This window comes from Nasonia vitripennis, chromosome 1 (assembly GCF_009193385.2).
Source record: "Nasonia vitripennis strain AsymCx chromosome 1, Nvit_psr_1.1, whole genome shotgun sequence".
In the NCBI taxonomy this organism is placed as follows: Eukaryota; Metazoa; Arthropoda; class Insecta; order Hymenoptera; family Pteromalidae; genus Nasonia; species Nasonia vitripennis.
In genome coordinates, this window is record NC_045757.1 from 37,387,196 (window position 1) to 37,403,161 (window position 15,966).

Consider the following 15,966-nt stretch of genomic DNA (forward strand, 5'->3'; position numbering starts at 1 on the left):
AGCAGCAAATGGGATCCCGCAGCCTTGAAAGCTCAAGCTCGAAATATAAATACGAGCCCTCATGCCCGAAAAATCATCGCCTCGTGCCTCCCATTCATCGAAAGCTCGCCGGTCAACGCTCGCGGCAGGCAAGTGCAGGCTGCAGCGTCCTTTATAAATAGCGCCTGCCGCGCTCCCCCGCGAGCGCGCCTATTTCCGTTGCCGCGGACCTAATCTCTCGCTAATTTACTTGCCCAGCGTATTTACTCTCCGCAAGAGTTCACTTCTCTCTTGAGAGGTTTGGAAAAGGGCTATTTGTTTTTCTGGAAAAAATTCTGGCTTCTCTTGTTTCACAGTTTGGAGATGCCGGCTTTTCCGAGGGAACTGTCAAGAAATTAGAGCGTCTATATTTACATTACATATTTACAAGTGGCCGATGTTGTCGTCGAGACAATTTCGCAAGAATCCGTTGGATATTTCACTTTCAACGAATACACTTGCGTACAAGTTTAGGAAGCAAAAATCGGACAGCCGATAAGCATCTCTCGTCCCGAGAGGACTCACAATCAGTATCGTGCACGCGTATATAATAAACCTCTACTCTCTCCGCTGCCTCGTGTTCGCACGTGTTCCCTCCGTCTCTTCCTCCACTCGTTCTCTCCCACCATATCCACTGCTGCTGCAGCGGCATCACAAGTGCCTCGGTTTCTTCTCTCTTCTCTCTTCTCTCTCAGTTCTGTCCGGCCGTTCTGTGCGCGCGCGCGCCAGCGTCTCGCCGTATATTTATCCCGACAGCCAACAGCCGTTGTCGCGGGCCGAGCGATTTTAAGCCACGAGCAAACTCAGTTATGTCGCGGAGTGGACGGAAGAATCGACGAACGAAACGACCGGTGATCGGTACAGTTGGACGCAACGAAAAACGAATTTGAATTCAACGACATAGACGCGATAAGGAGCCACGGCGCCGGCGGGATGAATCTGTGATGCTCCGGCATTGTTTTGGGTAATTCTGTGCGGTGCACGTGTCGCGCGCCGCGGAGAAACCCGACACCGCGGCAGCTGAGGGATGTTGGATTTTTCGCCGCAGCTCGTCCGCGCAACGTCCAGCCCTTAATCCGCGCGCGATAAACACGATCAGTCGGCACTCGGGCGAGAAGGGGAGTAAAGTGCCTCGGGGGGTACTTTATGCTCCGCGAGTGTATATATATATGTGTGTGTGTGTGTGTGTGTGTGTGAAGAACTCGCGCGCGCGGATGTATAATTGGACTTTTATTGCTGCTTAAATCAGCGGCTTTATCTGTTTCTGTTTTAAAAATAGAGCTCACTCCCGAGGACGGGCCGCGAGAGATCGAAAGGGCGGAGTTGGCGTGCTCGTATAGGCTAAATTGCGCGCACTCGAAAAATCAGTATATCTCTCCCCCTCTCTTCCGCAGAAAACATATCCAGAACGAAGCCGGCCAGGCAGCCGAAGCTCCTCGCGAGCTTTTAATGTCCCGACGTCGCTTATTTAGGAGCCGCCTGCCGCTGCACTGGAAGAGGAGAAAAAGTAGCAGACGCGCCGAGCCGAGCGACAGGAGGGACGCCCTTGGGGCGAGGCGCGAAAAATAAAGGAGCCAGCGGGCGAAATTCCGGAGAAGGAAGAAATGGCCAAGATGTTCAGCTCGCTGAGGCTGGCGACGCTGCGCTCGCACAAGAAGGCGAGGCCCGGCAGCGTCGCGACCACCGCGAGCGCCGAGTCCGCGAGGAACGAGGAGAACCCCAACAGCAGCGGCTTCTTCGGCCCGGGCTTCAGCGCCTTGGACGAGGCGACGGAGACCGGCTGCACGACGCCCACGAGCGTCACCTCCAAAGTCGCCCAGGTCAGTATTCGTCGGTGTTGGTTCGTTTACTCGGTGGCTGCCACGATCCCGATCTCGCGAATACCGGCCTGCGGCCTGCTTGCAGGTGCGAGTGGAGCGCGAGGGCGGCAGCCTGGGCGTGACCCTGCGCGGCGGCGTGGGCCGCGCCCTGCTGGTGACGGCCGTCAAGCCCGAGGGCCCGGCCGCGAAGGAGGGCCGAGTCCGAGCCGGGGACCGGCTGCTCGCCGTCGACGACGCCGAGCTCCGCGGACTGACGCTCGCCGAGGCCCAGAGAGCTCTGCGCCGGAGCTCCGAGGCTCCGCTGGCCTCGCTCACCATCGAGTACGACGTGGCGAACATGGAGGAGATCCGGGCGGCCACCGCGGGACCGCTCCTGGTGCAGCTCGAGCGGGCCGCCTCCGGTGAGTTGCAAAGTCGGTTAAAAGCCGCCGAAGAGGAGCTGATCTTTCGATCTTTCGATCTTTCGATCTTTCGTCCGAACAGGCGAGCTGGGCCTGACGGTGCGCGAGACGCCGAGCGGCGTCTACATAGAGAGCCTGCGCCCGGCGAGCACGGCCGACCGGTGCGGCGCCCTGCAGCCCGGCGATCGACTCCTCGCCGTCGACGAGGCGCCCGTCCAGGACGCCGTCGGAGCCGCGAGGCTGCTGCGGAGCAGCAGCGACAACTGCCGCATCGCGAGGCTGCAGATACTGCCGAGGCCGCCGAGCGCCTCGAGTCGCACGATCAAGCGCCGGGCCCAGCCGCAGAAGCCGAAGAACAGCCTGTACATCAAGGAGACGCTGACGGTCCTGCTGCGCCCGGACCACCGGGGCCTCGGCATCGCGCTCAAACAGACCGAGGACAGGCTCGACTACGTCGTGGACCTCCTCGAGCCCGGCGGACCCGCCGAGCGGAGCGGAGTGCTCCTGCCCGGCGACCGGGTCATCGCCGTCAACCGGAGGACCCTGCGCGAGCTGCAGCCGGCCGAGGTCGGCATGCTCCTCGAGACGGCCCAGGTTGGTCAAATCTTCTTGCTCTCCGCCGAACGCGAACGCTAAACCTGGCCGAACCCAACTAGGTCGAGCTGGTGGTGGAGTACAACGTCGGCGGCGCCGTGGTCCCCTCGTCCGGCGTGTTCACGGTGCGGGTCGCGCGGCCCCTGGGCGGCCAGCCCGACCTCGGCCTCACCGTCAACGAGGAGCTCCAGATCTCCGAGGTCCGACGCGGCTCGCTGGCCTACCGGACCGGCAGCCTGTCGCCGGGCGACCGACTGCTGGCCATAGACTCGCAGAAGCTCGACCCGGGAGACCTGCGGCAGGCGGCGCAGCTGCTGCACAGACCCGGCAGCTCCGTGGTGGCGCTGACCGTGCGCAAGCCCGATCTGGACGCGAGTGCGAGGTGAGTGCAGCTGAGCTCCGCGCGCGACAACTGGGCCATTCCCGGAGTTGGGGGGCTCGGAATATCGGTTTTTACGCTCGACTAACAACGGATCCCAACCCGACCCGGCGAAAATCAAAGAAACTCTCGGTTCTCGGCGGGTTTTCGCAGGGAAGCCAGCGTCTCCGGCGACTCGCCGGGCCAGCCGATGCAGTACTCGAGCAGCCTCGGCAACAGCGGAGTCGGCAGCGTTTCCGGCCTGAGGTCGGCCCGCGAGAGCCTCCCGAGCGTCGACAGCGCGGTGGACTCGTGGGGCGAGATGGCCGACGTCAGCGGTCCCGAGATCATGCGACTCTGGGAGACGGCCTCCATCGACAGCGGACAGCTGGACCTGCCCATGCCGCCGTACCCCTATCCAAGGTGCGACTGTGCCGCGACGTCTCTGTACAGTCGTCAAAAGCATATCAACAGCTCTCAAAATAGTCAATCCCTTGTTCACAGCTCCCTGGCCTCCAACTCCTCGTCTCCACGGCCTGCTTGCGGCTGCAGTCCCCAGGACAACCGGAGCCCGCAGCCGGCCCAGTCGCCGCAGCCGCCGCCGCCGCCGCCGTCGGCGCACGGACTGCCGCTCCACCAGCAGCAGATAGTCCACGTCTCGCTGCACAAAGACCCGGTCTACGAGGACTTTGGCTTCTCGGTCTCGGACGGGCTCTACGAGCGAGGCGTCTACATCAACAGGCTGCGGCCGGGCGGACCCTGCGACGGACTTCTCAGGCCGTACGACCGGATACTCAGGGTCAACGAGTCGAGCACCGAGGACTGCGACTGCTGCCTGGCCGTGCCGCTGATCGCGGCCGCTGGTGCCAGATTGGAGCTGACCGTCGCCAGGCCCCTCACGCCTGCGGAGAGCCTCGCCAAGTTATTTTAGACGCGCTTCTTGAAGCGCGACTATGTGGATGCGGGCAGGCGAATATCATTACACGATTCTTGCGTACTTGCCGATTTATCCTAGGACTACCTATACGCTAAGAGTCTCAAGCTAGCAGTGACGAAATTATTCGCCAATTCATCGACTACTGTACATTTTGTCAAACCTGTATTGAATCGCCTCGAGTTATCGAATAAATATTTTTTATACGCAAACGTTTCTCACTCTCGCTTCTTTTTTCTAACTACTCATAAAGTCCAACAAAGATGCTGACTATGATTGTTAACGGCCGTTCGCCGAATAAAGAAGTTATGTGTGCGTGTACTGAAAAATTACTCTGCGCACTTGGTGTAAATGAATTTATTTGAGCCTCGTATGGAAACAACTTCCTGCCGTATTAATAGAACGTAGTTACCACGGAAAGTTAGGGAGCAGCTTTCTTCCAATAAGAAACCGAACCATAGGCCCTACTTTTACAGGGTGGGGGGCTTTCTCTTTTTGTACATCTGATTTTTCGACGCTCAAGTAGACAAGCAGACTTTTTAACTTTATTTCAATTTCTCATTCTAATATTAATTTCTAAAGTGTATGTACATAGAATACTTGTAATTTTTTTAAATATTCTATAAATACTGATTTCTGTAAAAAATATTTATAAAAACTTAAAAAATCTAGTTGTAACTTGACTAGATAATAGGTATAGCTTATTTGAAAATTAGCTGCACAGGCCATCATCTAGACAGTGCCTTCTTAACAATTACAAGTTGTCTTTGCTCAAACTTAACTTTGTTATAGCATATTACACCAGTAATTGCCAATGCCATGCCAAGAACATTCGCAGTTGATACTGGATTGCCAATGATAACTAATGTTACAGCAATCACAAATATGAGCTTGCAAGCACTAGCCACTGCAAAGGTAAGGGGTGTAAGGTTGGACATGACTGAGAAAACAGCAATGTTGTGCAGCCAATTGAGAAAGCCATCCAGCAGTAGCAATGCTAAAGTCCTACTGCTAATTTCAACTGCACTCAAACTTTGTAACATATCGCGTGCATCGTATACCAACCAAATTGGCAGAAACATGAATAATGACAGTTTACTTATCATTGATAACAAACTCAAATGATGAATACCAGTGTCATGCATTACCTAAGCAAAGAAATGAAGTTATCTGAATTTTGAAAGGTATATCTTAAAGGTTAAATGATTTAGACATTTTTTCTTCATACCTTTTTTGAATAGATATTTTGTAATGAGAAAGTCATCGTTGAAGCTAGAGAACTGAGCAGCCCAGTCAGATTAAAACTAATCTCAGTCACAGTTGCTATAGCCACACCACCAATGATCGGCAACAAACTTAGATAAATCTTGACGCTTTGATGTTCTTGTAATATTAGTTTTGACAGTACCACTGTAAATAATGGCATCGAAGCTCTGACTGAAAAAGTGCAAAATTCAATTAATTCACTTTAATTTATTTTCGCTGTATACATAAATGGTAAAAGATTTAATTAAAAATAAAAAACATAACTATAATCAAGCGCCTATACTCTCATCTTTACAAAATTTACGAAATCAAGATAGGTATGCAGATTAAAGATGAAAGCCAGATAAGTATATAGAGTGTGTCTCCAAGGCCGATATCGCGTACGCGAAATGTAATTTAGCGTGCGCGAAAACTTTGTAGCGTATGCGAAATCAACTAACAAATTGTCCGGGAAAATTTCGCGTACGCTAGATCTTTCGCGCACGCTAGATATAAACTTTTCAGGCACGTTAGTATTTTTAAGAGCAATTCTTTCGCGTACGCTAAAGTGCTCCAAATTTTCTTATAAGAAGCAAACGGAGTACTTATACATAGAGATGTTTCATTCATCCTTCATAAGTCACTCTTGTTGCTTCTTTTATATATAGGAAATGTAGAGCACTTTAGCGTACGCGAAAGAATTGCCTAAACAAGAATAACTCTAGCGTATGCGAAAATCTCTCGCTCCATCTCTCATACAAGTACTCCGTTCGCTTCTTACAAGAAAATTTGGAGCACTTGAGCGCACGCGAAAGAATTGCTAAAAAAAAAAGTTCATTTATACCACTCTAACCTCAAAATGCAAACTTTAATTGCAATTTTCGGCTCCCGTGGTATAGTATACTATTCTAGCGTACGCGAAAAGTTGATTTTTCTAGCGTGCGCGACGGATTTAGCGCACGCGAAAGGTTGATTAGTAGCGTACGCGAAACATTTTCCGGAAAATTGTCTGTGATTTTCGCGTACGCGAAAAAAATATCGGCCGCGGAGACACACTCAAGTATATAATACACTCACCGGTGTGCGCGTAAGAAACCGGCACCTTCCAGATGCTGACGTGGTTCAAGACGTTACCCACGAATTTGCCAAAGGCCAGCGGGACGATGAACTTCAGGTAGTATCCCCAGCTAACGTCTTTATTTTCCACGTTTCTGCCACTGCCCCAAAAACTTGTCAGAAGCGACACCACTGTCAATTGGATCACCGTCACGCTCATGGGATGGGGAAACTCCGACAGGAGGGACTTGGTGACGACGTTACTCCAGGTTGAGATGAAATACCAAAAAAGACAGAGCAAAACCACGTTCGCCATATTTTGCTTTGTTTCCTGTTGCTTGTTTTTTAGGTTAATTTTTAAAAGGATTTGAATTTTAGTTTATACTTATCTGTAAAAAGTGAAACAAATTGTTATTGGGAGAAAGGTATCGAAATTAAAGATTGAAAATACTCCGATGACAATTGTCGGCGAAAAAAAACACGGTGCTGCATGATTGAGTATATAACTTATGCGCGCCGCGCGCTCAAACACTGATATTAATCATAACTGCTGTCTGCTGTTGCGACTTGCGCACGTGTTTATACTATTGTATATATACTCTTTTTTAGGCGATTGAGTATAGGGGATTCCCAGATCTTAGCTAATAATAATTTCCGTCTCGGGAATTACACCACTTTTATACTATATCTATTGAATTGTGATATGAACATAAGAAGGCAAGGGTATAGGAATTCAGGGTATTCTAAATAAAAGGCATAAACAATTAATTTTTGTATAAAGTGGAAAAATTTATTAACAATATCATTCACCTACGAAAGAGCGAAACACAGCGAACAAAACAATTCACCTCAAAACTTCGAAATAATATTCCAATACTGAATAACTTTCCACTTTCGTACAAGCAATAACTTCGACGTCACATATATTATTATGTATATTACATGAAAAATTTACAAAAAAAATCACTTCTATATTACAATGATTAAAAATAGTTCTTGCCTTAAATCTCGTATACAATGTTAGATTTTATAAATTTATTAACAAGTTACCAGCTACAGAGTTAATGCTACTATGACCATACTTTTGAGTTAGAAAATAAATTAAAATTTTAAAAATATACTTATTTTCTTTATTACCGCGAACAAAAGGCAAGCACCATCCTTATTATTGATATTTTATTAAGACGATAGATATGTGATTTTCGACTACTTGACAAAAGTTTGGCTATGACGGATTCACAATTTTTACGGGAAATTACAAAAGTTATTATTACAATATAGTTCAGACGCTTATACAAGGGTACTTTGTACAAAAATTTGTTTAAAAAAAGGATGATAAATCGCGAAAATCACATTTCCATAGCCTCGTATCCGTTTTTTCTTTCACAATGCTAGCGCCTATAGAACAATGCATATTTCCCAAACTGAGGAAACAGAAACTCACGAATTGTTTTGTGATATAAATACCGCAAGTCTCTACAGAAGTCACAATTCACTTTAATTAAAAAGCTTCTTAAGACGAAAAATAGAATAATGGAAATGCTTAATAAAATTAATTTTTTGTTAATAAAATTAATTAATTTGCATAGAAGACGTTTCTTTCAAAGTGATTGTAGACAGTCAATTTCATTGACGATACAATTTCCGTTTTTATTGCTAAATCGCATTTATGTACTTTTTAACTTTAGGTTTTTGTACGCATGCGTTTATTTATAAAAATAAATGTACTATAAAGATCGTTTTAGCTAAACATCTTCTCCCGCATTCGATCTCCACATATACTATATAGAAATGCATCGTCCTCATGTAATACATTTCAGCATGTCTATGACTCAAGTTCTTAAATGATATAGAGAACTCTGACATCGCAAATTCGTACATCAGAAATAAAAAATAATTACAATTAGGTATCACTTAATTTAAAAATTTCAAAATATTGTTTTATGTACTTATTATGTCACTAAATGTCTGTTTCTATTAAAGTTGAAATAGTTATTTTCTTTGAAGCGAATTCTTCAAAAAAAAAAATAATTTCTCAAAATGTAGGTTTGCTTGATCAATCGAGCCAGCGATTGATATGTCCAGAAAACAAAAACTCACGCGGGGGTGCGTGAATTATTGTAGAGTAAATTTTATAAACATGATTTATACCTTTTGTGCAATAGTAAGAGATGACAAAAAATAAATAACTGCCATCGCGAAAATTTCTCCTTCAAGATCGTGATTTCTATATCAAATCTATGGATATCCATTTTTTGTTTAACTTCTAGTGTTTGAGTAAACCGTAGAAACATTATCAGGGTTAATTTTATCATGAAGAAATTACTTTTCTAAAATGCTATTTCTGTGCAATTGGACATAATAATCTCATGAATTATCATAGAAAAAATTTTCACGAATCTGTCAGTAAGGAATAAGGAAATCTATGTGTCAATGAAAATTTTTGACTAGGCAGCAAACAGTCTGTGCTTTTCATTAGCCCAACCATTAACCATAAAAGTACTGTGACCATTCTGCTGAGGAGGAATGCTGTACTTGGGCAGTAGACTTCTCTTCTTCTCAATCTGTCGCTGATCATATTTGGCCTTGTTGTAGCAGAGCACACCTCCTATTGCCATGACCATACCGAGAACGTTTGTTCCAGTTACAGGGTTCCCCAAGATAAACAATGTTACTGCTATTACGAAGATTCTCTTGCTTGCACTGGCCACTGCATATGTTAAGGGTGTCACTATAGACATGACAGAGAAGGCCACAATATTCTGTAGCCAATTCAGGATGCCATCAATCAGCAGTAATGTTATAGTCCTACTGCTGTTGTCGGTAGTGAAACCTGTGACCTGATCATTCATCAGACTTCGTACATCATACACCAACCATATTGGTAAGAACATGAACAATGCTAATCGACCTAATATTAGTAGTAGCCTCAAATGATGAACTCCAGTATCATGTAGCACCTAAAAAAATAAATGAATGATCAGTATTTGCAAACTAATAAAGTAAAGTACAGTATTGAATGGACAGTTTACCTTTTTGGAATAAATATTCTGCAGTGAGAAGGCCATTGTTGATGCCAGAGCACTGAAGAGACCAGTAAAATTAAAACTAAGCTCGGTTAAAGTTGCTATAGCCACTCCAGCAACAATAGGCACCAGACTAAGATACACCTTGCCAGTTTGATGCTCACGCAGAATTAGCCTGGACAGCACCACTGTGAATAGCGGCATTGTGGCCTTCACTGGGAAAGTGCCAAATTTTATTTAGTATTCATTGTCAAAGACACACTCTCTTTAGAATGAATCATTCAATGTCAAGCAATGAACATTCCTTAAAATATTTATAAGTAACAGAAATCAAAATGATTATCAATATAGTTTAAATATTCTCAGAGTGTAAGAGTAATATGAAATATTAAATCAAAAGCCATTTTGAAGAACTAATCGGAGCTACCAGCTGATTTATAATTAGAACAAAGTATATAACTAGATATGTCATTTAAAACTTAACGTATTTTCTTTGCCAAGAGCAGGCAACACCTAATCGATAAATTTAAAATGTAAAAAATAATTAAATAACGTGTGTGGATTCTTGGTAATCATTTTAAGCCATTCTTAATTTATTGAGATATATATTCTCGCAGCGCTTTTATGTAAATTTACCCAGAGCTCCCGTTAAGTTTCACTTGTGTAAAAACATTTACTCATGTTATAAACATTCATTATCTTTTTAAACGTATACATCAAATTAAATGAAAAGAGGAATTTAATACAATTAAATTAAACTATGATATTGGAAAAAAACGCAATAATCGTTTACAATAAGCATTCCTCTTTCACGTTCTTCTCGGAAAAAAAAATCCCATTTCAACAATTGCGCTCAGCTAAAAGAGTATAGCCACCAGTATTTATCACCGCAATAAAACCCACCGCCAACGCCGCGACAAATGATAATCTCGCGGAAAAAAGTCGCGTCGCTACCTTTCACTCTCTGCGATAACGCAAAGAAAAATATTACAATTCAGAAATAAAAGAATCGTTACGGAAGCGCAACGTTGGAATTGGCGCGCGCGCGTCGAACACTTACTTATATTTATCAAGCAAGTGGTATACAAGCGTGGAGTAGGAAAAAAGTGTATGCACCTCATAAGTATCTGCCAAATCAAAATAAATATACACTGCCGATAGGTGTATTCGCCTTGTTAACGGCAGCCTACTCAGGGTTCCTAACTTCACCACTCCGTTTACTTTTACACGTACTTCGTGGCGCTGATGGATAATTAACAAGGCGAATACAAGTTATTAGCTTTGCCCGTGTATGTGTACTTGGCGGCGTTTAAGAAACAAGTGTTTTACCTGCTGTTGGGCGGCGAGTGAAGTCTAACTGTCTAATGTTACACATTTATAACACGACGAGGATAGTCTCAATAAAAATCACAAGTCCATAATATACACGTGGAAGATTGCGTATTGAGGACAAATTCGCGGATTCGCGCATATGTTATAATTGCACGCATAATAAAAAATAGAAGATGCTTATGTACGGGCTATATTTTACTAAAATATCTTATCGTTGCAGTACGAGACAACTCGCGAATATTATATTATTATGCAAATATCGCGAGCCCTTGCTGCATTTTTCAACAGCTGATTGTAAACACAGTTTTGAGAAAACGAACTAGCCGTGATTCCAGACATCAAAGTTCCGGCGAACGCGCGTACCCATAGCTATGAGTTGCCATATGCCCTTCGAAAAGAAGCGAAACGTCACTCACCAGTGTGCGCGTAGGACACGGGTACCTTCCAGATGCTGACGTGGCTGAGAACGTTACCCAGGAACTTGCCGAGCGCCAGCGGCACGATCAGCTTGAAGTAGTAGCTCCACGTAATCAGCGTACTGCTGGTCTTCCTGACGCCCCACAGATTGAACAGCGGCCCCGAGAGTAGCGTGATCGTCGTCAGCTGGACCATAGTCACGGTCATGGGGTAGGGAAAATCGGAGAGCAGAGCCTTGGCCACGACATTGCTCGACGAGGAGACGACGTACCAGAGCAGACATAGGAAGACGATCGTCAGGAGCTCGCGGCTCTCCTTCCTGCTGTCGCCCGTCATTCTTCGCGAATATATTCAACCTTTATACTGTCCTATCCTCGCACCGACTGCTGCTGCAGGTGTTGGAGACGAAGAAGGGTTGGTCGCTTGGTTTTTGGAGGTTATTCGAGAGGAGGTCGCGGTGATGCCATAGCGCCGAGGAAACAGCGGCAGCAGCTCTCGCTCGCGATTTACGCCAGCTCGGCTCGACGACTAGTGACTATAGTGACTGCACTGAGCACAGCAGCCAGCATAAGCCGTCAGGAAGGTTGGGGCGAGTGGTGAAAGAGAGCAAGTTTTTTTTTTTAAAGAGCCAAGTGTAAGTAGTACTTATATACGTGTAATGCGTGTGCGCGAAAGCATCGAGAACTTTAAATCATACGCGGGAGCGAAAGGCGGAGTTATTTTATTCTATAAAATTTCTTTCGTATCTCAAACGTGCGCAGAAAGTTTGACAGCTGCAAATAAGGGTTTTTAATTAAATAAATGAATAAAATTGAAGTCCTTTGGCAAAGAGCAAAAACTCGATTTATTGGGAAGTCCAAAAAGTTTTATCATGTTCAATTATCCTTGTTTGCTGTGAATTCTCAAAAGATTCACTCAACACAAAAAAAGCACTGGTATACTTTTTTGTAATATTTATCATACATACATACATACATACATACATACATACATACATACATACATATATATATATATAGCCTTGCTATTCACAGACCTAAACACTTGTACTTAATTTAGTTTTTCAATCACACAACACTCGCCGTATATCTTCTAGATAATTTTAATCTTTTTAGTTGTATCTGAATAAAACTGTCATTTATATAATGTATCTAAAGTTTTCTTAACCTTCATGATGAATTCAAAGAATCCCTTATACTAAGCTAGATCAAACAATTTTTTAAAAAGCAAATCACACTTTTCTTATAACTAATCAACTCTGTTGATACAGAAGGTTTCGTGTTTGTATTATTGGAGTGCAATGAATGTAATTATATAAAAAGGTTAAAAATATACATCAATATTAAAATGTAAATATAGCTGAAAAAAATTAAAAATAAGTCGAACAAAATTTATTTTATACTTGTTTTCTAACAATACAAATCACTGGCTTGTTAAAAAAAATTGCAACATTGGATTGTTAACCAATTGATATTTTCACGTGTTAATTTGAATTTTCATTGATGCTATAACAATAACAAATGTGCAGTCTATTATCTCATGTTTCAACAATTATTTATACTGAACAGTCAGCCTAAATGACTTAAGAATTTAATAAAATGACTGTTCACTCGAATAATCGCAGTGATAGATTTGGAATGAAACAAATGAGACAGAAGCAAGTGTATTTATAAAACACTTATAGGAAATAATAGTAAAATATAAGGGTACTAATGCTTAGGAGTAAATTTGGTTATAAAAACGAGCTGTTTCGTTACCTAATACTGGTGTATTGTTGACCATTAGTGCTAGTAAATATTGACTATATTGCCAACAAGCATCACACTGCTGTTTGTCTGCTATTAATGAACAATGAATGTGGCGTGAATAACCCAAATCATCTTTCTGAAGGACGAAATCCTTATCTACTTCAAATTCATTTGTGCAGATTCCTTGACAGACTTTTACTTCGTCAAATTTTATTACAACGTCAAGGAGAGTATCTATGTCATTTATTACACTCAGAGTATATGGACTATCAACGCTTACTATCTTGCCATGAATGGAATAGTGTATATCTCCATGCTTGTTAATAACAATACTTTTCTCGTTCATAACAATCAATGCCCCATTCTCACAAACGGTACATTCTTTTGAAAATACAAACACTTGGTCTGTGCTTAATGCTAACCTGGTTAAATTCCAGTTTTCAGGCAGTTGTGTGATGTAGAAACTAAAATTTTTATGTAAATGCTCATAAGCCGTTATTTCCTTTGTATCCACATCGGATTCAGTTTTAACCCTCTCATCTGTTAAAATTTTAATAAATCTTAATAAATATGATTTGTACTTTGCTACAGAATAAGACCATAAATAATGCTCACCTATATTTTCATGTTTGACACCATCCTCAGAGATAGGGAACATTTCTTGTTTGATGTCCATGAGGAGTTTTTCAGACAACGAGAGATCTTTCACGATTTCTTGCAAAGAAGTTTCATTGCTTGCTGTTTGATTACTTAAACTATTATTCAAGAATGCGCTTGAGACTTCCAGTGTGCTTTTTTCAGAAACATTTGATGAGCTGATTCCTTTTTTTGGTACCTTACGACTATGCTTTTCACTATGCTGCCTCAATGGTATGACATTCTGATTTGGTACATTTTCAGTATCAAAAATGGTTGGTACAGCTTTATTATGCAGACGACTTCGCTGTAAAATTAAAATTCCATTAAAATAAAGAAACAAAAACCCTCATACAAAATACAAAAAAAAAAAACACGAATAAATGAATCAATACAAATGAATTGCACTGTAAATCACATTATGTCAGGCATGAGATGTAAGATACAAATCTACTTACCATAATGTTTGTACCCTTCTCATAAAACCGATGGATGAACCAGGACTCAAAATGCTTTTCGCACACGGTCTGATATGTGGTGAGCGGCTGGGTAATTCCAGGAATAGCTGCAGCCCATATTCGAGCCTTCTCCTCGTCCTTAGGTATCTTAAACATTGCTCGCTTCTCCAAGTCATTCTTTCCGCTGAGATATCTACAGCTCGGCACAATGCACCGGCGACCTTTGCCCATCTTCTTCGACACTTTACGGTGTACTTACTTCTTACAGCTTGACTGATTGATTCTACTCTAGGTCTACCATAAAAAAAGGTTAGGTCGCAAAGAGGTGGGCTCCGATTTTCGAAGTGAGGTTAGATTGCGTCGCTACGGTAGTAAAAAGACGCACCAGCAATCAGCATACCGGCTGGTTGGACATAAGTGCGGTGAGGACTTGAGGAGTGGTCGGAATTTGGAAGGCGACTGACACGACCTTTCAAAATATAAATTTATAAGGGCTGCTTTTCGGTTCGTCGTGTTAAGTCTACAGCGCCCCCTCAGTAATCAATAGCGGACACGCCATAAGAAGCTTCCTATGGACTATGATCCTCCGGGACCCGGGCTTGGAGGAATCAAGTGTAGTGTTCTCATGGCGTGTTTACTATTGCTTTGAGGAGGAGGGGGCGCTGTAGACTTGACGGAAGACCGTTGACGAAATCACCATAAAATTATCTCTTTTTGCTGTTTCGTATCAAAGAACTATGTATATGGGATGCAAAGGCTTTTGGTATTGCTACTTGAGTCAACGAATATAGACTTGGTATAGAAGGACGGTCAGTATTGGCTGGTATTGCCGCCGGGGTCCCATTTTGAAATACACGTAGAGCCTATACTACTAACTACACTATAGCTGTCCCCCAAGATTGCATAGGAGAGACCTATAACACACTATTCGACTATTGTTAAGGCACCATCAGCGCCAACTAGTGGCCAAAAATGGAAACCTAGGTAGGTTGTAAATTTCGCGTGAGTACAGTACATACGTTTTCACATAAACAATGGAAAAAGTTAACAAAAAAAATTAGAAAGTTGGCGTTGTGTGCCACAGTGCAAATTTTATAAAAGTAGGTCCCACCACAGATTCCCTAACAATGAAAAATGGGTAATTGCTTGCTCCAACCATTTTCGGCGCGAGGATTATATGCCCAGTAAGTTTGTTTCAAAAAGTTTTTGTTTGAGATCAGTACACGTAGCTTCTTGTATACTTGAAACAAAAACTCTTAAAATAGAAAAAAAAACTGTATTGATAATTGCCATGCATGCCATAGGTTCAAAATAGAAAAAAAATATTGAAAATTGTCATACATACTATACGATATTGGTACGTACATACCTGTTTAAGTACATAAGAACTCACCCACACAGTGCTGACATTTTCCACTCTGTCCAGCTGGACACGAACACAAGCACTCGATCTTTCATTTGAAATTGACTCTAGACAAATTTACTTTTATTTTATGAGGCTTGTCAAAAAGAGCAGACGACGAGAGACACAGAGCAACATGATTGGTAATATTTTGGATGTTTAGGGTTCGTGTCCAGCTGGACAGAGTGGAAAATGTAAGCACTGTGTGGGTGTCCTTAGAAGCTACGTGTACTGATCTCAAACAAAAACTTTTTGAAGCAAACTTACTGGGCATATAATCCTCGCGCCGAAAATGGTTGGAGCAAGCAATTACCCATTTGTCATTGTTAGGGAATCTGTGGTAGGACCTACTTTTATAAAATTTGCACTCTGGCACACAACGCCAACTTCCTAATTTTTTTTGTTAACTTTTTCCATTGTTTACGTGAAAACGTATGTACTGAGTACTCCTACTCACGCGAAATTTACAACCTACCTAGGTTTCCATTTTTGGCCACTAGTTGGCGCTGATGGTGCGTTAA

At 43.3% G+C, this 15,966-nt stretch overlaps 4 protein-coding genes across 18 annotated transcripts; 1 reads left to right on the forward strand and 3 right to left on the reverse strand.

The window, feature by feature from the left end:
* Window positions 1–347: 347 nt before the first annotated feature.
* On the forward strand, window positions 348–4,341 carry LOC100117120 (glutamate receptor-interacting protein 1). Of its 4 annotated transcripts, none has more exons than XM_031920799.2 (7): window positions 348–982; window positions 1,413–1,838; window positions 1,924–2,239; window positions 2,322–2,833; window positions 2,896–3,215; window positions 3,336–3,614; window positions 3,678–4,341. In XM_031920799.2, the coding sequence occupies exons 2-7, from the start codon at window positions 1,623–1,625 to the stop codon at window positions 4,120–4,122; spliced, it is 2,088 nt and encodes a 695-aa protein (XP_031776659.1). In that variant the 5' UTR covers window positions 348–982; window positions 1,413–1,622; the 3' UTR covers window positions 4,123–4,341. The 4 variants fall into 4 exon arrangements, with proteins under 4 accessions (XP_031776659.1, XP_031776661.1, XP_008216836.1 ...); XM_031920801.2 differs by having other exon boundaries at window positions 689–982; window positions 3,366–3,614; XM_008218614.4 differs by having other exon boundaries at window positions 690–982; window positions 3,696–4,341.
* Window positions 4,342–4,466: 125 nt separating this feature from the next.
* On the reverse strand, window positions 4,467–7,191 carry LOC100117087 (solute carrier family 35 member E1 homolog). The gene is made up of 3 exons (XM_001601372.6): window positions 6,448–7,191; window positions 5,354–5,562; window positions 4,467–5,273 (listed from the first exon to the last, which is right to left on the reverse strand). Exons 1-3 carry the CDS (start codon window positions 6,740–6,742, stop codon window positions 4,854–4,856), a joined length of 924 nt encoding a protein of 307 aa, XP_001601422.2. The 5' UTR covers window positions 6,743–7,191; the 3' UTR covers window positions 4,467–4,853.
* Window positions 7,192–7,194: 3 nt separating this feature from the next.
* On the reverse strand, window positions 7,195–11,827 carry LOC103315287 (solute carrier family 35 member E1 homolog). The gene is made up of 3 exons (XM_008218611.4): window positions 11,201–11,827; window positions 9,459–9,667; window positions 7,195–9,386 (listed from the first exon to the last, which is right to left on the reverse strand). The coding sequence occupies exons 1-3, from the start codon at window positions 11,535–11,537 to the stop codon at window positions 8,874–8,876; spliced, it is 1,059 nt and encodes a 352-aa protein (XP_008216833.1). The 5' UTR covers window positions 11,538–11,827; the 3' UTR covers window positions 7,195–8,873.
* A 191-nt stretch (window positions 11,828–12,018) lies between these two features.
* Window positions 12,019–15,887, reverse strand: LOC100117050. Of its 12 annotated transcripts, none has more exons than XM_008218604.4 (5): window positions 15,797–15,887; window positions 14,920–15,023; window positions 14,044–14,337; window positions 13,565–13,892; window positions 12,019–13,489 (listed from the first exon to the last, which is right to left on the reverse strand). In XM_008218604.4, exons 3-5 carry the CDS (start codon window positions 14,272–14,274, stop codon window positions 12,918–12,920), a joined length of 1,131 nt encoding a protein of 376 aa, XP_008216826.1. In that variant the 5' UTR covers window positions 14,275–14,337; window positions 14,920–15,023; window positions 15,797–15,887; the 3' UTR covers window positions 12,019–12,917. The 12 variants fall into 12 exon arrangements, with proteins under 12 accessions (XP_008216826.1, XP_032456453.1, XP_032456452.1 ...); XM_032600562.1 differs by having other exon boundaries at window positions 14,969–15,023; window positions 15,797–15,881; XM_032600561.1 differs by having other exon boundaries at window positions 14,958–15,023; window positions 15,797–15,881.
* Window positions 15,888–15,966: the final 79 nt, after the last annotated feature.

Bases quoted from the DNA above. Each gene is read 5' to 3' on its own strand.
- LOC100117120 (XM_031920799.2), top strand. From the start codon at position 1,623: ATGGCCAAGATGTTCAGCTCGCTGAGGCTGGCGACGCTGCGCTCGCAC. The intron at 2,240-2,321 runs GTGAGTTGCAAA...TCGTCCGAACAG, and splicing joins GCTCGAGCGGGCCGCCTCCG to GCGAGCTGGGCCTGACGGTG. The intron at 2,834-2,895 runs GTTGGTCAAATC...GAACCCAACTAG, and splicing joins TGCTCCTCGAGACGGCCCAG to GTCGAGCTGGTGGTGGAGTA.
- LOC100117087 (XM_001601372.6), bottom strand. From the start codon at position 6,742: ATGGCGAACGTGGTTTTGCTCTGTCTTTTTTGGTATTTCATCTCAACC. The intron at 5,563-6,447 runs GTGAGTGTATTA...GCACTTTTTCAG, and splicing joins GGTTTCTTACGCGCACACCG to TCAGAGCTTCGATGCCATTA. The intron at 5,274-5,353 runs GTATGAAGAAAA...TTCTTTGCTTAG, and splicing joins AAAATATCTATTCAAAAAAG to GTAATGCATGACACTGGTAT.
- LOC103315287 (XM_008218611.4), bottom strand. From the start codon at position 11,537: ATGACGGGCGACAGCAGGAAGGAGAGCCGCGAGCTCCTGACGATCGTC. The intron at 9,668-11,200 runs GTGAGTGACGTT...GCACTTTCCCAG, and splicing joins CGTGTCCTACGCGCACACTG to TGAAGGCCACAATGCCGCTA. The intron at 9,387-9,458 runs GTAAACTGTCCA...TTATTTTTTTAG, and splicing joins AGAATATTTATTCCAAAAAG to GTGCTACATGATACTGGAGT.
- LOC100117050 (XM_008218604.4), bottom strand. From the start codon at position 14,274: ATGGGCAAAGGTCGCCGGTGCATTGTGCCGAGCTGTAGATATCTCAGC. The intron at 13,893-14,043 runs GTAAGTAGATTT...TTAATTTTACAG, and splicing joins AGAAGGGTACAAACATTATG to CGAAGTCGTCTGCATAATAA. The intron at 13,490-13,564 runs GTGAGCATTATT...AAATTTTAACAG, and splicing joins TGTCAAACATGAAAATATAG to ATGAGAGGGTTAAAACTGAA.